At 45.2% G+C, this 22,705-nt stretch overlaps 1 protein-coding gene across 2 annotated transcripts in view; it reads right to left on the bottom strand.

Annotated features, from left to right (window-relative positions):
* Window positions 1–22,705, bottom strand: part of SAMD4A (sterile alpha motif domain containing 4A) — a 196,877-nt gene that overhangs the window by 66,383 nt on the left and 107,789 nt on the right. For both annotated transcript variants that reach the window (XM_037054344.1, XM_037054345.1), the window contains exon 3: window positions 8,765–9,283. In XM_037054344.1, the coding sequence (XP_036910239.1) occupies window positions 8,765–9,283 (519 nt within the window). The remainder of the gene's footprint in view (window positions 1–8,764; window positions 9,284–22,705) is intronic.

Raw genomic sequence — 22,705 nt, 5'->3', positions numbered from 1 at the left:
AGGCAACCAATCGATGTCTCTCCCTTTCTCCCTCTCCCCACCCCACTTCCTTTCTGAAAGCAATGAAAAAAATCTCCTTGGGTGAAGATTAAAAAACAAAGAACCTTCAAATTGCCCTCTTTTCTTCCAAGAGAACCCCATCGTGGTGACGCAGCAATCACAGAGCTAGAGCAGCTGTCAAGAGGCCTGCGGTCTGGGCACCAGGCGCCCCCCTGGTGAGCCCCCATTTTTTTCTATTGTTAAGCTCAGAAGGATAGAAAACCCACATTTGGATTCCACCTGCCCTGGAGTTTCAGCATCACCAGGATCTTTAGCTGTAATTTTTTGCCAGTTTTCTTTTCTTTCTACATGGCACAGTCCAAGGAACTCACGAGAGCACCCTTCCTACTGATACTACTCTGGGCTACATTATCGGTTTTCCTTTAAAATGTTTTCTTTCCCTTTCTTCATTAACATCTTCCTATATTATTCATACACATACTATTTTTAACAGGTAATATATGGCACTAACATGGTACTCACTGCAAAAGACAGAATGAAAAGTAACTCCCACCCCAATCCTTGTCTGCCAAACCGCCCAGATCCACATTCCAGGCAGTAGTTACTGGTGTTTGCATTCTTTAAACAATGAGAGGGACCAAAATCAGGTGCTATTTTTATGGAGTGTGTGGTTAATGCTGGATATAGCCAGAGAACCACCTGGCTTTGGCAGGTGGCGACTCTCTTAGACTAACCCGGCATAAACTTCTTGACATTTCATTCTCTTCCTCCCGTTCACCTCAGTATAACAGCACTGGACATTCATCACCAGTGCACCGTGAGTCGAAGGCTATTCTACCTTGGAAGCACAGAATGAAAGGCCTGAAAAGGGTCCTGAGGGGTCATCCAACGTCATGCCTTTGTAAAGAAGTAGCAGTCCTGGGGAGCGTGAGATTGCACACTGAGTTAGAGGCGGAGTGACTTTCCTAATCCCATGATCTTTTCATTGTGGCACCAACATTTGGCACTCTCGGACTGGCCACATTCCGCTGGCCTGTATTTATGTCTAATTTATCTGCATCAAATCCTGCTCTGTTACTTAAGGATCATTTTTATGAACTCAAATAATGTTCTTACATTTATTACTAATTTAAAACATTACTCCTGTTAGCAATGGATCCCAAAGAAGCAATAGCAACAATTACTCTTTCTTTTTTTCTTTCTGGTCCATTTTAAGGTACTTAGTAAGATGGATCACTGAAACAGCCCTTCAGGGGATAGTGGTATTTGTGGCAGGCTAGCTCTTCAGCTCTTTGTAGAGCTGAGCAAAGTGTTTTGATTTCAGTTCAGTGTATTGGAAGACCTTTGTCAGCGGGCTGCCCCAGGGAGCCCATTACACCCTAGTTTACTGCAGAGCCTGGGCGAGTGAAAGAAGCACCCCCTCCTGTATCCGCATTAACAGCCAGTGTAGAAATAATAATGAGGGCTATCATTTGTTGAGCATCTTCCTCCTGGCAAGTGCTTCATACGCATTTCTCACTTAATCCACACAATACCCTGAGAACTAGTTCTCTTTACTCATCTTCATTTAACCACCTTGATGGACCAACCAATATTCTCCATTCCCTTTAGATTACTTGCTGGTGCCCGCGGCTCATCGACTCTGCATGGGCTGTGATTTACTTGTACATTTTTGCTCCCACCCGCTGACTTGCAGGTAGACCAGCAGTCAGTTGAGTTTGTTCCCAAACCTGCTTATGCCAGAGTACTTATTATGGTAAGTATGTAATATTAAAAAGGATAACAGCAATGATGACATATGAATTATAAAAATATTAATTGCACAAAACTTCCTTACATGCTTTAGAAATATTCGTTGTTTTGCTTAAAAATCTGTTGAATTTAGTGCGATAGGAACTAGAAGCTGGATTATAAAAGTTAAAAAAAAACAGGATCTAGAAAGATTCTGTACTCTGTTTTTACAAATGTCTTCAAATTCCTCCTCCATTTTAAAGAAATCACAGACACGAATGCATCAGGGATGTGATATATGCAGTAACGACAAAGAACAGACACAGTCGGGAGCCCAAGGAAAGGCTCATAACTCAATACAAAAGAAGGCACATGAGGATATGTGTTTATTCTTCAAGTTAAAATCATATAAGGTCTTATGCCTTTTTAATAGTTCTCTTCTTGAAATGGCTATTGTAATGAACACACCAACTACCCATCCTGACCAAGTCAATTAAGAGGTCTTCTACTGAAATTAATTCTAATTTTATAGATGGAGAAAGGACGTTTAGAGGTCAAGTAATCTGTCCATAGCCACACACCTAGTTACAGGTGGAGCTGGAATTTAAAACCCAGTCGTGTTCTTGATCTTGAACAAGACTGCCTCATCACTGATAACTCAAACTTGAATATCTAAAACGCCACCGAGAGACTTAGAATTCCCTTTGCATTGAAGTATCTTACAGTGCAAAGGAGAAAACTAAAGTACAAAATACTCTTGTTATAAATCTTTTTGCTCCATATGGGTTTTGCTGGGCTTTTCTAAAAGGATGCATCTCAGCAAGGTTGGCCGCGAAACAAATCTCTAAAGCGAGCCCTGTGCTCTTGTGTCTCCACTCTCTAGTTCTAGCCACAGAATTTGACTGAGGAAACAATCCAAACTTTTGGCAAAGAATGATTACCTCAGAGTATGCTGGGAATTTTAGCCTTTCTCCAATCCACGAAAATCCTTCATAGCATTTTCCAGATTTTGGAACCCCTTGCCTACCTTGCTCCCTCATCTCCATACACTTCTCTTACTCGACTTATATCTGAGATTTTCTAATACTGTATTTTACCTAACAGAACGTTGAGGACTAGGGTGCAGATAAAGGAATGGCAAAATGATATTTCCAGTGCTTAAGACTTTGAAAGTACACTCGAAATTGATAGCAATTGCTGCCACTAAGACTCCTCCTCACCTGAAACCAGGAAACTTAGGGTTTAATGTACTTGCTAGTAAAGATATCAAATACATGTTTGATATATTTAAATATATATATATATATATTCAAATACACACACATATGTATGCTACATTCAAAATACGACTTTCCTCAGTATAACCTGAGGTTGTCCCAAGAAATCTTAAAAGTGAGACAAGTAAAAAGTAAGTAAACACAAGATTAAATCACTCCTTGCCCAGCTGTGTGGGGAGCAGGCACTGTTAGCCGACACTAGATTTATAGAATAACAGCAATCATTTAGTGTGGAGCGTGACACTAAAGTTTATGAAATAACAGAAATCCTAAGACTACAGGGCTCCAAGTCTTAAAGCAGCCATTCTACCCATCTCCTCCTTGCTCCTCCCCTCTCCCAGGCTAGTCCAATTTAAGCCATTTATGCCAGACAAAATCTGTTCAATTTTTGAAGTGCGGTGGAGAAGTGGAAACACTACTGCCTCCCTCTGTAGCTCACAGTTTTGATAGCTCTCGCTGTCATCAGAGTCCAAAAAACTCCTCTGGAGAGGAGGTGGATGGCATAGCCTCGTGACCCAGAATGCATGTCGCTCACGCGGGCCTTTGACTTGTCCCGAGCAGCACAGTCTCAGACTCACAATAAACCAGCAGACGTCTTGCTGGCTAGAGCATTTTTCTGATCTTCCCTGAGCCCCGGAATACAAACACTAGACATGGTGAGGAAAAACACAGTCCCATAAAATCGCTGGACTCTTGGAAACGGGAGAAGGATTAGGCAGTAGCAACACCGGGTCCTCCAAGCCACCACAAAGTCATCTTCATGATGTGGTGTCAGGAAGGCCAGTGGCAGACTTAAAAAAAGTTTACCCCAAAGGGGAAGGAAGCTGAAGCTAAAAATACATCATGCCAGCTGTTATAAATGCTTTTCAAAGGAAGCAAAGCAACTAGAGTTACCTCCTTGGAGAGCAAATGAGGGGTTAAGGAAATAATGGAATTTTTCAGCTACATGCCAGGTTGGCTAGAATTTGGGGAGGAAGAAATTTTCCACCAAGAAAGTCTGTTGGTAAAAGACAAAAATAATTCCATGACACTTTAAAAGGACAGGGACGACCTGCAGCCTGCAAGACAAAGTCAGAGTCTCCAGACGTGTCCTTCCTTATCAGTTTCCAAGAGGCCACTTGCAAAGACATCTTTTCTTCTCCGGCCTGCCTGAAGCTGTACAGTCTCTCTCCTTCCCCCGAATAGGGGAGTTCTGATGTTTTCTGCATTCTGACTAGAATGAGTCTGAAGTGGCTGGTGGCCTTGACAGAAAATGTGAAGGGCAGGAAAAAAACGAAGGACTTCTTGAGCCAAACAGTTCTCTCTGAAAGAGTTGGCCCTGGCTGCCTAAGGGGATGATTGATGGACTTGGAGGGGTTTGTCCAGTGGCAGATCAGGTGTTCCCAAAGGAGCCACCGTCCCTGAGACCCACGTGGCCCTCACTGCTCACCTTGCCTGCTGAAGCAGTGTCGTTTCAACTGTGGGCCCCCTGGTGCTGAGCATCCATCTTTTCCGCAGATGGACAGCCCTCCACCCCCAGAGAGGCTAAGAAACAAGGACCAAAGCTCAAGGAACATCCAGGCTCTGGATGCCTCAGTAGTTCTGCTTTTTAACTTTTAAGTTTGAAGTAATTATACATTTATAAGGAACTGCAAAATACAACAGAGAGAGGTCTCATGTACCCATTGCCTAGCCTCCCCCAAGGTGACGCTTTACATGACTACAGTGTAAACACCTGATATCAAAACCAGGACGTTGACCTTAACACAATGCAGGTAAACAAGATGGTAGACCTTTCTCAAATCTCAGCAGTTTTTGTACACATTATTTTTTGGTATGAATTCATATACAACTTTATGGGCATTTTATCACATGTATGAATTCACATAGCTACCTCCACAATCAAGATAATAGTATGTATCTGTTAGTATTGAGCTCGAATTGGTAAAATAAGTCACGGCAAAGCAGGAGTAACAATAAATATCACTACAAGGATTATGACAGAAGGCTAAATGACCAATTTTATCACCAGATACTGAGTAAGTTCCCAAAGACACTTCTTGTTTATTTTATAAATTTATTAACATCCAGAACATCTGCCTAGTGAGCAGTGGAATTTAGTAAGTTCCTACCATTCAGCAAACACACATGGCAGGGTGGGCAGACCGGCTTTGGCTCACACCCCATCTCTCATTGAATTATAGTGGCTGCCTCAAGGGGCACATTGAGGAGGGTCTGGAGGCCACATCTGGGCTCAGCAAGAGTCAGATATTATCTAACAGAAGCGCTCTGCCACGGGAGAGTGGCAGCTGACTGCATGCCAGGAATTTGACATCTCCGAGATTTCTGTGACTTTCTGAGCACACAATGTTCTAGGTGATGGGGAGGAAGGATAAAGACACACATCCTGTCCCCCAAGTGTTTGTAATCAGGAAAGGGAGGTGAACATGTGGACCAAAACTGTGGCCTAGAAGGCTAAGGCCAGACACTGAAATAGATGGATCTGTGCAAAGCGAGCCCCCCTCTGAGAACAGCTCCTCTCCAGGGAGTCATGCAGAAGCAGGTGCTGGGTGGGGTCTCAGGTCTGCTTGCTGCGGACGACACTGATGCTGGAGGGGGGCTGCTCTCCGTGGGGGCAAATTCAGGGCTCGAGAAAAACAAAGGTTGACTAGCTACCAATGGAGTCAATCTCTGAGGATGGGATGGGAGGGAGAGGCACGAAACCTTGAATTCAGAGTCAGACCTGGATTCAAACCCCAGTTCATTCGCTTTGCTAATCTGTGAAGTTACTTTGCGGCTCTGTGCCTCAATCTGTCCATCTGTCAAAAGGGGGTAACAATAATATCCATATAATGGAATTATGAGGTTAAATGAGTTAATGTTTACGTAAAGGGTTTTGAAGAGCACCCAGCCTGCAGTAAATACTATATAATTATATGCTATCACTGTTAATTGACTTTTTATGATCTATGGTACCAACTTATTTAATGTATCATTTTTATCATCAGAAAAAATCCATTGAGATTAATAAAAGAAATACTATGGGCCCAAGATGTGCCATAAGACTGTAGAAAGGAGCAGTTCAAATGGAGCATTTTGGAATAATTTTGGTTACCTAAAGCTTCTGAGTTCTTGCTTCACATTAGGCTACAAAGGTCAGTGTATGCGTTATTTTCAAACCCAGGTATAAAGAATGGTAACAAAAATATCTGGTATTGCAAGGATTTGAATAGAAACAAGTGTCTTTCCAGGTCCTAGTCTGCGAGTGAAGAGTGGAGGATGGTTAGACAGGCAGCCTGGGGCAAGGAAGGCGGCATGGACCTCCACACAGGCGAATGCTGTGTGCCCTGAAGGAAACCAGGAGAGACTGGCTCTTTTCCTGAATGGTTTACTTTCTCAGTAGGAGACCAGACAGGAAGCAAACCTGGAGATGCTTAGCCAGGTTTAATGCACCTTATGTTTGGAAATGCTTGTGATGGCCGAGACAAAGTTGACCAAAGTTACCTTGTGGATGGTTTGTGACCGCCGATACTCTGGTCCAACATAAGCCTGTGGGACCAGAAGGGACCAATCTGCACATTCTTGCTCCTGGTCATCAGACTCCTGAATAGCCTTACAAGGAGAATGAGGTATGGAAAATACATTCTTCCTTCTCTTCTGATGCAATCCCCTATGTTGCTTAATGCACTTCTCAACCTGTCCCAACCCCTTCTTCTCTTATCTCGTGGAAGAAGGGCCCAGCTCAAAGGTCGTAATAGAGCTCACTTGATTTAACTTCTGTCTAAATAGATGAAAATGGGTTGATTCTTATTATACGAGGGCTTAGTTTTTGCCCCTTACTCTTAACCTTATCTTGACCCCTTCCTTGAAAAGCTCTGCGTGGCTCCACCGTCTATTTTTAATGCCTTCAAAACACCACTTTTCTCCATCCCAATGTCCAGCACATAGTAAACCCAACATGTGGTAACCACTATGCAGTTGTACGGTACCGCAGTTAATTTACCTTTTTTATGATCTATCGTACTGATTGATTTAATGTATTATTTTTATCATTAGAAAAATTAATTGAAATCAATAAAAGAAATGCCATCATTTGACACCACCTCGAATGAACTAATCTTGTTGAGATCTGACCCTGAATATGTACATTAGCAGAGACAGAAACGTAGGGACCCGAGACGAATTTCAAGACACATGATGTAGAACCCAATCCCTCACAACACAAAAGACCAAGTTGTGAGAGAGCAAGTAGCTCAGAGCTGGACTCCCTCCCAGCTATCAATGAGTTTGGTAACAATTACTAGATTCTGAAGCTGACCCAGGAAACCTGAGCCAAGAAACTCTGTCATCCCAGCCTGCACTGTCTGCTTGAATCGCCCCAGCCCTCGTTCTCCACCACCCAGGGGCTGGTGAAACCCTTCCCTGCATGACTTGTCTGTGAAAAAGACTGTCACCAGAACCACTTACCTAATACATTATTGATGCAATTATCATCTAATTCTCAAAATGTGCAAGGTATAGATATCTAAATGTCAATATAGGAAAAATAATTTTTTGAGAAGTTTTATGAGTTTATTTGGGCTAAACTGATTGCAATTGCCAGGAAGCAAAACCTCAATGTACTGAGAAAATGCTCCAGAATAAGAACTTAAAATCTTGTGTTGTAGCATCATCAGTGCAGTATCCTAAGTATTTCCGTAGTTATTCCCCTAAGGTACTGTTTCAATTAACGTGGTTATAATGCAACACTCCTGCGTTAGAGTAAGCCATTTTAAAGGGTCCATTAGCCAAAAGGTCCAAGTGGAGGTAGAGGCCAAGAAGCCACCATTGCCAATTTTTAATACTCTCCTCTCTTTTAATTGGGGGTCTCTGCATGTTGACAGGCACGTAGTCTAACTGCAAAAAGCTTTCCCCCAAGGAAGTGATCTCAGCACTGACACTGTATTCACAGACACATGCTAGCTGGCATCAAGGAATTCTGTTTAATGGCAGCCCACTCTCCCCAGTTTCTGCTGTACAGAAGCACCGATTGCATTTTGAGAAGACTCTAGCCCTTGTCCCAGCTGTGGGCAGGGTACTTTGCTTCTGTGGTTGAAAGAGCAGGAGGCTGTCCTCCGCTGTCTCCCCTGCAAAGCAGGTCTTGACCCACATTTCTAAGGGGTTAGACTGAGTGAGAGAAGGCCACAGCATCCACATCAGGCCCCAGCCCAGAGCAGCGTTCTCAGCTAGCAAACCTGCTCCCCGCCAGGAGGAACAGGAGCCCCAACAACTGGGGATAAAACCAGGAAATGCAAACAAAGGATGGGAACATTCCAGGGTGAAAAAATAAAATAGAAAAAGAAAGAATAAAAAAATGAAAGAAAAAGGGGAAAAAAAGAGAAAATGCACAAAGCCCATGAGGCTGTCTGGTTAACCATGGGTTAGGAGGAGATTTGGAAAACCACATGCCCCCAGGGGTATGCAAATCCAAGACCCAAGGGTGAAAGACACGTGGGCGAATGGCATTTCACCACTTGTTCTCTCTCATTTTTAATTTTTAAAAATCTATTGTAATCCAAATTTGGACCATCAATCATTTTTACCTGCCCAGCATTTTCATCCTTCCAGAGTCAAAAGAGCAACAAAGAGAGGGTCTGAAGATCCCCTCCCCACAGCCAGTTCCAACCAGCCTTTCCACCCCTGGGTTACGGGGGCTCAGAGCAGACACTGCAGCGGGACATGCCACACAGAGCCAGTCACCAAACCACACTGCACTGAAGGGCTTCCAGGGGACTTACTTGTACTTGTGCTGGTTCCGATCGTGTTGATTGTGGTGGGGACGGATGAGGAGGAGTAGAGGGGCACGTGGCCATTCTCACACCCCAGACTTTTGTCTTGCCAGTTGGAGGCGTTGATGCAAATCCCAGAATCCCGAGAGTTCTGCCACCCGTTGAGCTTGTCGTCGGAGTTCTGTCTTTGGTGATAGTAGTGCGTCTGCCCATAATCCACAGAGTCTGAGCGGCCCCGGTTCTGGCCACCGAAGCTGGTCGACGTGCGGTCCTCCAAGTGGTTCAGCCACATGGCTAAAGCACTGCGGTCTTCCAGGGAGGTGGCCGGATGTATCAGCGCATAGGACAGCAGCTGCCTGCTCTCCTCGATGTGCTGGTTGTGTTCGATCGAGTGCGCCAGGATCTTGGGCAGCAGTTTCATATACTCTACTTTTGCGTCGAGGTTTCCTGGCTTCAGCAAAGGCAAGTGAGTTAACAGGAGGGAAATCACTTTATCCTTGGATTCCTGTTGCCATTGGTTAATGATTCCTGGAAAGGAAAATATACAGGACAAATAAGTAAATGCAGCCACAGAGACACAAAACTCCACACTGCAGAGAGAATGCCGGTGCATTATCGTCCCAATCTAATTTTTCTCAAAACAGCCAATGCACTGGATTGGATAACTGACCTCGGGTTTCCAGGGGGCAGTGCCTTCGGTGCAATACGGAACAAATGTACTTAGGTGTTTGGGTCCTCAGTCTAATCCTCATCTAGGTCTCCAGAGAGGCTACGGCCACTTTGGTACAACCAAACAGCATTACAACCCTGTTTTCTTTTTGTTTTTTCCTTAGAAAAGTCCAGCTACGTGCTCAGACAGATGTGGGAGGGGAAGATGAAGAATAAGAAAATTGCTATTAAAAAGCAAGTATAATCAAGGGTCCATGTACTGGAGTTCTTGAGGACAAGGCTGCTTCCCACCCTGCCCCCACCTCCAGGCATCTGTGGAACAGTGGTTCAAACCCTGGTAATGGCATCTGTGGGAAGCTGGTAAAACTTCTTCAATGGAGAAAACTGTCAAGAAAAAAACCAAAAACTCCCCTCACTGTCGCCTGCACCTTGCTCATGGGAAGCTGACTCAGAGAACGACTATGAGCCTAAATCTCCAGTGAGCGAGACTGCACGCTCCCAGAGCACCTCTGGTCACAGAGGTAAGCAAACTTTCCCCCCCTCTATATAGGTCTGCTTGGTCATTTTTATTGTGGTAAAATATATATAGCATCATTGTGCCATGTTAACAATGTTTCAGTGTACAGTTCAGTGGCAGTAAGTCCCATTTCAATGTCATGTGACCATGACCACCGTCCATCTCCAGATCTTTTTCATGTTTCCAAACTGAGACCCTGCACACATCAGACACTAACACCATCCCCTCCTCGCCCCCTCGCCTGCCGACCGCCATTTCACTCTCTGTGTCTGCGACTCAGACTACTACAGGTATCTCATATAAGTGGACTCACAAGTTATCTATCCTTTCATGACTGGTTTGTTTCACTCTGCACAATGTCTTCCCATTCACCCACTTGAAGACCTGTTTTTAACACACTCAGAAGGATCCCACTTATCCTCTTCTGATCAAAACACAGACTGGTTGCCTCTAGGTAAACGTGGGTAAACAATATACTTCGCCTTGACTGGCCTTTGAGAAGCAGCGTGTTGTGGGGACTGAGAGTTATCCACAGGACCTGGGGTCACAGGAAAGAATGCTCCCTTCTAGCAAAGTCATGCCTGACAGCCGGGGACCTCAACTTTGGCCCACGGATGACCCTTAAAGGATAAGCAGGCCTGCTGGCTTTCACACAGTATCTGCAGGGCTCAAAAAGCATTCCTGGAATTTAGCCAAAGTGCTTCACTCTTCTGGCAAGACAGACGCATCAGAGTAAGCTAAAGAGGCATCACTGACTGTAAGCTGCAAACGCATCAGCCGTGGACTCTAAGGCCTCTCAGAACTACAGGGGTGTATTGAGAGAAGAGTATCAGGCAAGGTAGGTGAAGGGAAAACGTGGGCTTTGGAGTCCGGCAAACCTGGGCGCGGACCCCAGATCTGCCTCTTCATTTGCAATGCAACTTCATCAATCACTTGACCTCTCTGAGCCCCAACTACATACATCACGTGTTACCAAGAGCAGCTGTCCTCCTTGTATTGAAGGATTAAATGAAGTAATGTATCAAAACCCCATTCAAGTACTTGATGGTAGAAATAATTCCTTTTACTTGCCTCTGCATTAGGCAGGCCCACATGAGAGCAATATTGGGTGGTTTTGGTTTCCAAGTTTTAAAATAATAGACCAGCGGGGACCCAGGAGATGTTGTTGAACATCATCAGAGCTGGAAAAGGGCAACCAAGTCAAAAGGTGAAAGAAAGCGGGGTTATTGAGCTTCTGACTGAACAATATGAAAAGATGCTTGACGCCTTTCCAGTGGCGATCTGATAAGGAGATGACCAGCCAACCCTTTGAAGTGGACATCTTCAAATTGCGGGAAAAAATAAGATGCGACATGGAGAGAAACCAAGTGCCAGAATGACAAAAGGCCCAGGAAATCACCGGGAAAGGCTCCTCTACAGTCTGCCCTGGGGCAGGAAGAACAGAACTGCACGGTCTGCAGAAGCAGAAAGAAATACACATTTCATATAAATGGAATATGGGATCTAACGTAAAGCATTTTAAATTTCCTAGTGTTAAAGGTAAAAAGAGGTGAAATTAGTTTTAATGATATGTTATTTAATCTATCAAAATATTGTTATTTCAGCTTATCGTTAACCTAAAATTACTGATGAAATAGTCTCCATTCTTTGCTCTGTGTGAAGCCTTCGAAATCCAGGGCACACTTTACCGCTGGCAGCACCTCTCAGTGCGGACTAGCCACCGCTGAAGCGCTCGGAAGCCGTGTGCGGCTCCTGACCTGGCACAGGGCTAGAGACATTCAGACGGGGAGGCGGGCGGGAGGGCACAGATGACCTCGGCAGGTCCCTCCCAGCTCCCGGCCTCTATATTTAGCTAACTGCCACCTGACACAAGACAACCCTCGTGTGTTCCACTAGGTATAGCCTCCCTTTTTTCAAGCAGCTCCGGGAGATGAAAAAAGTACCAATTCTGACTTTCTCATCAATATGTTTTCAGCAAACACCCAGCCTGTTATAAATCATGAATATGCTTGGGGTGAAGACAGGAATCTATTCATTAAGCCCAAGGAGCTTGAGAGGCACTGGCAAGAAGCAAAAGGGCCTGAGAGGAAGATGAATCTATGCCTGATGCCAACACCAATCAGATGTGCCTAGTGTACACCCTGGAAATATGTATGTTTAAAAATAAAATTTGGGAACAGCCTTGAATAAAAGTTCACAAGGCAGAGGAACTCCCTCGATTTCTGCTGGCTCACTTCCCTGTTTGGACACTGTACCCTTCCGCAAAGGTCAGTCTAAAAAAAAAAGTCAGGAACAAAAACAAAATGTAAATGGGACTCAGAGCACAAACTAAACAGTCTACCTCTGAGCAAGCCCTCTCCGCCAGGTAGTGACCTGGGTTTTCGAGGAGGAACAAGTGTGGCAAAGAGGAAAGGGAGATGAGAGGCCACTGGCCCTGGTCCCTCTCTGGTCTGAAAGGGTTCGTTCTCAGTCCTCGGGGACAGGCCTTGGATGGAGTGGGGCTGCGGCATGGCCAGGAAGACGGCTATGACTTTTGTTTACTGCCACTTGGGAACATGGACACAAGACCACCTTCTGAGGGCTTGCTGTCCCGACTGGGGCGAACCATTTCTGCTATTGCGCAGCTGCCAGGCTGACGGCTTAGAGTGCTGGAAGTTTTCTGTGTGCCGAGCACTATTCTGAGAGCTGTCACACAATTAGTCATGCAGCCCTCACTGGGAAGGTATTTCTCATGAGGTCCTATTACAGCCTTGTTCTACAGATGAGGACACACAGAGGCACAGAGAGGTGAAGTAACTTGTCCCAGGTCCTCAGCCTAGTGAGGTGGCAGGATGGGAGTATGAAAATTAGCATAAAGATGCATAATGATTATTGTGGTAGAAGAGGTTGGACATAAGCTAAATACATTCATATTTTATTATATACTATGTAATACATGAAATATATAATTATACATATGTAATATATAATTATATATAAAGTTAATATGTATTACACTTATAAATATAATAATATAAGTATATTGATAAAATACATGGATCAGAAGAGCTGGTCAGCTATGAAAGTGTAGGAAAAAAGGAATTACACAGAAACGTAGGTAATACCTATTGTGGTTTTACTTTATTTTTCCCTCATCCAAGGGCATTTTTTCATTGCTTATTTTAAAGAGAGTGGAAGGGAAGAGGGAAAGGGAGAAACATCTGTCTGCCTTTTGTATGTGACCCTACTGGGGAGCAAACCTACAACCTGGGTATATGTGCCCTGATGGGAACTGGACCCACAGCCCTTTGGCTACAGGAAGGCACTCCAACCAACTGAGCCACACCAGCCAGGGCACTCCCTGGCACTCCTCTCCAAAAGGTGAGGCTTAAATAGTACCCTTCCTATTGAGTGAAGGCTGGACCTAGTGAGTCACCCCCCAGCAAACAGAAAGTGGCAGGACAGCATGTGACTTCATGAATTAGGTAATGAAAGGCCCTGCAGCTTTCGCCTTGCTTTCTCGGATCACTCACTTGGGGGAAGAAACCAGCTGCCATGTGGTGGGAACACTCAAGCAACCCAACAGGGTGGGAGCTCTTGGTGGGGCGGAACTGAGACCTCTTGCCACGCCAGCACCAACTTGCACGCTGCGTGAGGGGGCCATCTCGGAAGCCGAACCCCCAGCACCAGTTACGCCTTCAGAGGACTGCACTCCAGACAATGCTGAAGAAGGACCCTGCGCCGGAACCACTCACATTCCCGATCCACATGTGCTTCAAGCTGCTAAGTTTTGGATGCTTCCTTATGTGGCCAAAGATAACGAATCTACCTACCCACATGGAAAAGGGAACTTTTAGGCCTTTGACCAGCTTTGCGTAGTGCGGTGTTTCAGGTGAAGTCATCCCCACTCTGAGATGAAGTCATGAAGCTAGCCCGCTGCCACTTAGCCTCCTTGTCCTGATTAGCCACTCACCAAACAACTGCAGACTATGATTTGTCTTCCCAGGTGGCTTCAGGGAAAGAATGAACCGATCACACAGACTCGGGGTATTTCCAGATTCTGCAATGATGATCTTTCAGGGCAACTTACTAAATGGGTTTTGATTATGATTTGGCGTCCCGTGGTGGCCTTGCCGTGCTGATTATAAGGACTTTGAGTACATCTGGTCCCTCTGATGATCCTGGCTCCCCCTGGCAAATTCATAAGCCAGCAGTGCAGGCTCTGCTTCCTCGCTTTCTGCTTGGTACTGAATCAATTTCTCAGGGTGAGCATCCCCAGGGCACTGATGAGAGGGAGCATCTCCACCTTCAAAGAGAAGCCAGGTCCTAGCTCTGGGACTGGGAACACAACGGCTCAGTCTTGCTCAGCTGCCCACTGGCCTTTGTGGCATCCACACCACCTTCCAGACAGAAAAGGGCTTTTACTGAGCTGTGTGCTCAAGGGATGCTCCTTACTGGAGAAGGCCCAGGAATTCTCAACATTTTCAATTAATTGGTCACTTTTGGGAGGCAGTTTCTATTATTATTCACTGCAAGATTTTTTCTGTTCAGTAGACAGTCTGGAAAAATGGAAGTCCAAGCACAGCAAGGCTCAGTGATGCCAACTCACCTCTATTACCTCCTCTGAACACTTTGTTAATTCTCTGGGTAAAGGGCAGGGATGTAAGGGTTTGCTGGATGTCTTATGAGGGTAAAAGTTAGTGATTTATAATTTATAAGCCAGTGACACAGTAATAAAAAATATTTTAGTAGAAGAGCTATAATTACAGACCATAAAAACTGTCCCAATGATTGTTGGTGTGACAAAGAGTGTCTTTAAATACCAAGTCTGGTATTATTACTACACAATGGTATGTCAACGTTTAAGGGCTCCGGTTATTAGTAAATTATCCTTGGATTGCTATTTTATTACACCCTTGTTCTCAGTTTAATAACATTAACCATCTCACAAGTGTATTTAGGCAATTTGCTCATGCGACAAATGTCTGGAAATTAAGTACACACATACAGAAAGTAGATATTAAATAAGTGTGCTAGAGAATGCTAGTGGGCATGAGACGGTCAAAGGTTCCTTGGAAGAACATATATTAAAACTCAATCCTAGACACATCATGTAACAAAGGTGTGCAAACACAGTGCAGCTCTGCATAACTCAAGGCCACCCAGCCAGTGGTAACACCTGACACCACGTATTTAGTGAGCTGACAGAGCACCTGAAGATAAAAACCAAGGGGGAAACGGGCAAATGGTGGGATTCCTGTGTTGGCACCTGCACTTGCCGACTGCCTCCCCCAAGGTACTCTCTTGAGCTAGAGATGACTAGAGAAGCAGCCCCATAATTTGGAAGAGCTCTACAAGAGATAGGGATTAGGCCAGTTGTGATGGGGGACCCGGATAACATGGTGTGACAGAACTCCTGTAGCTGTGAGTGGTGCCTAGAGCAGACACTGAGAATCCACGAGAATCTATGGTGTGAGTGTGACTGTAAGGTGATTGAGAGGATAGAAGCTTCTCTCTACTTTCAGGGAGGGTGACTAGGGGCTTCCAAGATGGTCCCCTGGTACTCAGGCCCTTGTGTCCTCTCCCCCACAATGAATCTGCGCAGGTCCACACGATCAATAGAGTGTGGTGGTGGTGTTCTGAAAGCAGGTCATAAAAGGCACTGCAACTTCCACCTTGCTCTCTTGGCTCGCTTGCCCTGGGGAAAGCTAGCCACCACAACTGTGAAGACAGGCAGCGCTGGGAGAGGTCCCTGTGCAGAGGAATGCAGGCTTGCTAATAGCAGCCAATACCAACTGCTAGCCATGTAAGTAAGCCGCCCAGAAGTGGGTTCCCAGGTGATATCTTGACTACGACTTCATGAAAGACCTTAAGCCAGAACCACCCAGCTAGGCTGTCCTAAATTTTTGACCCTCAGAAAACTCAGAAAAATGTTATTGTGAAGCCACTAAGTTTTGGAGCTAACTTATTACACAGCGACAGTTAACTTGGTAAAAAAAATCACTCCAAGTGACACTGCCCCTGAATTCAGGGGCAGGGATTCATGAATTCAGGGGCAGTATCATAGAAAAGGCAGGGTCTCTATGTAGCAGACTTCATGGCTTATCATCATCACTGGAGCTTTCTCTGAGAACATGAAGATCGTGAGATGCTGGTCCTTCATAGGCACCTGACCACCCTCAAAGAGCAAGAACCAAGCAGCTCTGGTCCCAACAGATACTTGTCACCCACTTACTGCTCCAGAGTGATCTGGTCATCTCTTCAATGAGGACTTTTCATCTCGGTCACTTTTTCCCCTGGGCAGTAGCCACATGGCTGAGTGCTCCAAGGGGGGGGGCTCCTGTGCTCCTGAAGACCCCAGGCCAATAGTGAACTAGCCCTGAGATCTCAGCAAAGGGCTCAAGTGACGGCTGAGAATCACCTTCAGGCTTCTAACCTTTTCCTGGCTGTGACCAACTTTTACATGTCTGAGGTTGCCCATTCCCAGCAGGCACATAAAATAGGCCCCTTCCCTAAACCACTTGCCTCAGTTCTGACCTCTGGCCTTGCCTTCCACATTTGCACCACTAGCCCGGGTCTCATTCTGAGCTTTGGACTCTTACATCCCAACGGCCTCCTCTACATCTCTACTCAGAGGATCTCCAAGTTAACCTGCCCCAAACTGAACTTGTGCTCTCACTCACAAGACCTGCTCCACTGTTTTTCTTCCTTATCTCAGCAAATGACTCTTCCATCTCTCTAGTAGCTGAGGTAGAAACCTTGGAGTATCCCAGACAATCCTCTCTTTTACATCCCATATTTAACCTGTCTGCAAATCCTGTCTGCCCAGTCTCCAAAGTATATCCAGACTCTGCCTACCTCTTACCAAGCTTCTGCACCACCCCCACACCCCCAACAGTCTATTAGCCATGTAACAACCAGATGACCTTTTTATGCCAGAAGAGCAATTTTCAGCTAGTGTGCTGTGGCACAGTGGCGTGCCGCAACAGGCACACTGGTGCACTATGAGAATTTTTCAAACATGCGCTTCCTGACTATTTAGTCGGGGCACTGACCTCTTTTCCCTTAAACTGTCAAATAAAAAAGTTACAACAGCCAACACAGCAGTAACTGTCTGGTGTGAATGAATCAAAATTATACATATTTTCTGTTGGATCAGCAAAAAATATATATTTTTTGGTGTGCTGCAGAATTCTAGTAATTCGTTTATGTGTGCCATGAGATGAAAAAGGTTGAAAATTGCTGTACTAGATGTCACGTCATTTCTCTGACCAAACATTGTAGTGGTCTCCCATCTTAGTGAGTAAGAGCCGTGCAATGGCCTGTCAGCCCCTCTTTGGTCTAGACCCCTCCCTGCTGTGTCCCTCATTCATTTCAGCCCATCCTGGCTTCCTTGATGTTAAACCTTTAACATGCTAGACATGTGCCTACCTCCCAACCTTTGTGTTTGCTTTTCCCTCTGGCTAGAAGACAGCTTCCCCCCCGGAGAGCCACAGTTGGCCCCCCTCAGTTCTGTCTGCACAAGCGTTACCTTTCTGGTGAGACCTCCTCTGCCCACACTGTCTTAAATTGCCCACATCACCCCCTCACTCTACCCTCCCTTATCCCCCTATCCTGCTTTATTTTTCTCCATTGCACCCATCATGTGACCTGCTGTGGATCATTTATTTTCTGTCTTTCTCCATTAAGCTCTGATAATAAGCTCCATGATGGTGGTAGAGTTGTCTCCATTTTCCCATGCACTAACATTTCCTTATTAATCACATTTTTGACTATATAAAATCATGCCCAGGCACTTCATTTAATAGTGGATTTCTTACTCCAAATCGTATGCATTTCCTAGAAATTCCCTTTAAATGAAGACTGATAGACTGGGTGACCTGCAAACAATAGTGGGCATGGCACTGTCTCCCAAAACTGTTCAGTTACCCCTTTCTCATTGAATTCTGCTGAATTCTGATTACTTTCAGCTTTAATGTCAAATAAAAACAAGAACATATAAAGGAGGAAAATAAGTTGATTACCTCAATTTTCAAAATCTTTTATTATATCCTCCTTCCCAACATTCTATTTAGGGTGGAAAATTTCCCTGTGTGCTAGAAAACAAAAGCATAATGGGCACTTTTCCTGATTGTAACTGACACCAATTAAAGTAATCTACATGATAAAGATTTGAGAGGCTGAGACAGCAGAATTAAATGTATTTAATACACTCTTTTGCAAACATCTGTTGAAGAAAGAAAACCAACACCAATAAGATTGTTCGTACAAGTGTTTTTAGCTGTGACTATGTTCTAATAAAGCCTCGTAGGAATGGGCCTTCTAAGGGTCGTATAAATTAGAGATGAAAAGAATGTTACCTTAGTCTTGACAAAATGCAAGACAAATCCTTGCAAACCACATTTGGCTAGTTTTTTATATCAAAGACCCCTCTGAGGAGAGGCCATAAACATTCTGAAAGCAGGAAGCCTTCCCACTCACTAATCTCCCGTGCCATTTTTGCACTCCCAGACCGCCGCCGACAAAACCCCACATACCACAAAACGACTCTCCGATAGTGTTTCAAAATAACGAACTAGTGATCCTCTTGCCAACCTTACAAAGGAGAAAAACACACTTTGTACTCCCACAGGAAGTCCTCATTTAATGTCATCCATAGGTTCTTGGAAACTGCAACTTTAATCAAAACAACATATAGTGAAAGCAATCTTACCATAGGCTAATTGATAGAAACAAGAGTTAAGTTTCTACAGCATAGTTCTGTTAATAAATATATCACAAAACTTTCAAATTAAGACCAAAAATGCCTGTCAAATTAAACTCTGAAATAAATGTGAGCTATATGTTCATTTAAGAAAGATGAAAAAACAAGTAAGAGAATTCTTTTTCAAACTGTTTATTCCAGTTCAGGGCCATGGTTGGCTGGAGCCTATCCCAGCAGCTCAGGGTGCAAGGCAGGCACTGACCCTGGCCAGGATGCCCTTCCATCATAGGGTCACTCCCACTCATGCCCACACTCAGTTGCACTGGGACAATGTAGACACACCAGTTCCCCTCACATGCACATCTTTGGAAAGTGGGAGGAAACCAGAACACCCACAGTAAACCCACGCAGTCATGGGGAGATTATGCACACTCCACACACACAGTGGCCCCGGCCAGGAATCGATATTTTTCCTCATTGACATTATAACAAAGTTGAGTAAGAAATGATGTTATTCGAGGGCCTGCAGTACACTCAGATTCAGGCCTTGTTCCATGAGCAGCACCAGAAACGAGAGCCTTGAGAGGAGCGCACTGTGGTCCTCACAGCCTCGTTGCAATAACATTCGTTAGCCAAGTCCAAGACCAAAATCCTGGCAGTGTCCAGTCAAAGTCAACAAGGATCGTCTTGGGAGGAATAAAAACAGGTCAAATCAGACAAGAATAGTTTGTGGTCAATCCAATAGACCTCAGTGAACAACAGCCACTTCACACAACAGTGTTATAAACCTCCTAGAGTCCGGGAAGGGCCAGAGTGAACAAGCTTCACCTCTGACAACTGGGGAGCCCGTCTATGTCTCTAAATGAGAGTAGACTGTTAAGTCAGTGCATTCCACACTTTCTAAGACAATGAGGAAGTTGCTCAACAATGTACAGACAAGATTTCCCATCTTGAGGGATGAGAATCTATGGTGTAAGTGTGACTGTGAGAGCCCAGTGATATGTGTGACTATGTAAGTATCGTTGCTAAGAAATGGCACAAATGCATTTCCAAAATATACACGTTAGAAAAGTTGATGGTAAACTTAATGTATCACTCATTCATGTATGCAACCTGAAATACACGTGCAAGTTATTCTACAGAGAGGGGATGAACAGTTCTGTGGAGGCCAGATATTCAAGGTCATGGTCACAAGTGAACTGTTACTTTGAAAAGAAGGGCCTAGTCCACTGCACAAGGACAGCGTTGAGTGACCTGGGCTAGGGACTCAGCCAACCCCACTCGCTCTTCCTCATCGGGGTTAGCCCTGCAGAGGGAGTTAGAGGCACGCCTCCCTTTCTGGTTCTCTTGTGCTGTCAGCCCACTCCAGGAACTTACGCAAGGGTAGGCAGAGAAGCAGCCTATCACCACCTGTTACTTGTACACTGAACTCATTTTCAGGTTAGTAGGTCTGTGGATGCATTCAGAATAGGATTTTCCAGATTGTTTTGAGAAGAGGAACTACTTTTTAGTATCTGAAGTCCTCTGGGGCAGTAGGGTAAAAAGGAGAAAAGTTAGAAAGGACAATGGTAAAGGATAAAGTTCTCTAATCTGGAACGAGACTGGCTAAGGTCACTTCCTCCATCTGGGCACCGCACCGTGAAATTAAATAGACCCCAAGGTCAGTGGCTGGACCAGAATCAGGACTAACCAGATGAGGACCCTTGGCTTCAGCGGACTTTGTGGGAATGTTGCAGAGAAGACAAGAGTTTGGAGCTATTAAGCCTCTGGGGCATCTCTCCAGAGTCTCATACATACCAGCTAGAATTCTAAACCAAAGAAAGACACAGAAACAGTGAGAGGCTTAGACCACACTAGTCCAGAGCTGGGAGTGGTGGCTGTGACCTGTTTTGTTTCAATCTAGCTTTATGCCACCACCTTTGGAGGTGGATATAGTCATTCATCCAGTAAGATATTTATCCTTGGTCCCTTATCACTGTATATGGCTAGGATCTGTCATTTTTGACGGGGCGTGCTGGGTCAGAAATAGCCATGGGAGAAGTTCAGCACCCCCAGAAACATCTGCAACATAAAGAATCTGGAGAGAATCAAACCAGTGCGGTAGAGAAATACAAGTACTTTTAAGAAGGTCTCCATTTGTGGAACCGACAGGCAGTTCTGTAACGAGTAGAATCCATTCTTTAAAGTAACCCCAGAACCTACAGGACCCCTCTGGCCAGCAGTCCACACACGACGTACGAGAAAAACACGAAGTGCTTAATCAATTATCCCTCTACAAATGAAGACTTCACCTTTGGCTGTTTAAATGATCAACTTATCTTAAACATTCCCTGCTGTAGATATAGCCTGTATACATCTGAACCTTCTCCCTCCTGCCCCTACACCATCACCCATGACATGTTTTAAGAATCTGCGTCCCTCCTCAGATCCTGTCGATCAGCTCGGGCCCTCACTGGCTTCTCCCTACCATACAGGTTACTCAATGAGGTACACACTTGTGCGACACTTTTTCCCCAATCAGACCCCACTTCAAGGGTAGGGACAGAGTCTGCACTCCTGTGTGTCCCCTACTCACTTTCCCTATCATGTAGACTTACTGGACCAGACTGGGCAAAAGTTACACGCACTTTTCTAGCATGGCTGACGACACAGCAGAGCCAGCTGTTCCTTTTTGGCTTCGTCGGTCTCTAGTTAGGGTGCTCGTGACAGCACGTCAGCGGCAGAGACTCTGGACCAAGGTGGGACGGGGAGGACGCTGACAAGCAAGCATGACCTCTCTTCTGAGGCGAATGCTCCCAGGTGTCTTCACCTCAGCCTCCTCCCTCAGGCCTCCCCAGGGCCTCTGCTCGCTGCTCACCTCCACGCACACGCACACAGGTGGGGGCCCAGCCACCCAGAGATTTGGACCCCAACACGCAGGTTATAAGTATCTAAAAGGGGCTCGGTTATCTTGGGCCTCCTTTTTGAGACATTCACTTCCCAGAACTGTATCAGGTGCTTTAAGTGACTTGAGGGAAAGGAAAAGAAAGATAACAGAGCATAGGGATTGAGGGCACAGATTCTAGCTGTGCTGTCTGAGTTTGAACACAATCTTCCATTTAGGTAGCTTTGTGTCCTTAAGCAATTCACTGAACCACTCCATATACTTCCGTTTCCTCACCTGGAAGGTGAGGGATGCCCCCTAGAATGCCCCCTAGAGATGCTCCCTAGGATTGTTGTGCCATTTGGATTATTTGATCTGTACAAAGCATGGGGACCATTGCCTGGCCCACGGCGAATACTACACAGTTTGTGACAGTTGGCATCATGTAAGGCAGTGGCCCACAACCTTTTTGGCACCAGGGACTGGTTTCATGGAAGACAATTTTTCCAGGGATGGGGATGGGGGGAGGGCAGACAGGAGGCAGAGCTCAGGCAATAACTCAAGTGAAGCTTTGCTTCCTCGTCCACTGCTCACCTCTTGCTGTGTGGCCGATTCCCAACAGGCCACGGACCCGTACCAGTTCATAGCTCAGGGTTTGGGGACCCCAGAACTCGGGGATTGGAATGATACTCCCTGGGACCCTCTCTTACAGGCAGAGGAGAAGGATTAATAGGAGTGCCAAGAGGGCCTGAGGCACCACCGGTTCTCAAAGTATAGAGGGGGGTCACGCACCTGGGAACCTGTTAAGAAAAATAAATTCTGGGGCCCCATCCTAGATTTCCTGAATCAGAAACTCTGTTTAAAACCCCTTTAGGTGACTCATATCCAGACCTAAATTTGAGAACCAGTCGTCCAAGAAACAAAGAGAAAGTCATGGCCTCCAATTTCCAGCTTTTGGGTGATCAGCCAGGTTAAGGCTGATGTGAAAAACAGGTGGGAAAAACAATTTTTTACCGAGAAGGGTTAAGAGGAGTTCATTCAATGGTAAGAACCTATTTTTCAGAGGAAGTTGTTGGATTAAAAAATTTACCCAACACATAAGCAAGTAAAATATAATATTTCTAGGACAGAGCTGATCTTTCAAGCTTCCCAATAACAGCAATGTTAAAAGGAGTGATAACACCTTCTAAGCCTAGACAGGGGAGCCATGATTTGGGG

The sequence above is a fragment of the Sturnira hondurensis genome, unplaced genomic scaffold, assembly GCF_014824575.4.
Source record: "Sturnira hondurensis isolate 20B ecotype Veracruz unplaced genomic scaffold, ASM1482457v3 Scaffold0008196, whole genome shotgun sequence".
Taxonomy (NCBI): domain Eukaryota; kingdom Metazoa; phylum Chordata; class Mammalia; order Chiroptera; family Phyllostomidae; genus Sturnira; species Sturnira hondurensis.
This window is presented reverse-complemented; position numbering and strand designations above follow the sequence as displayed.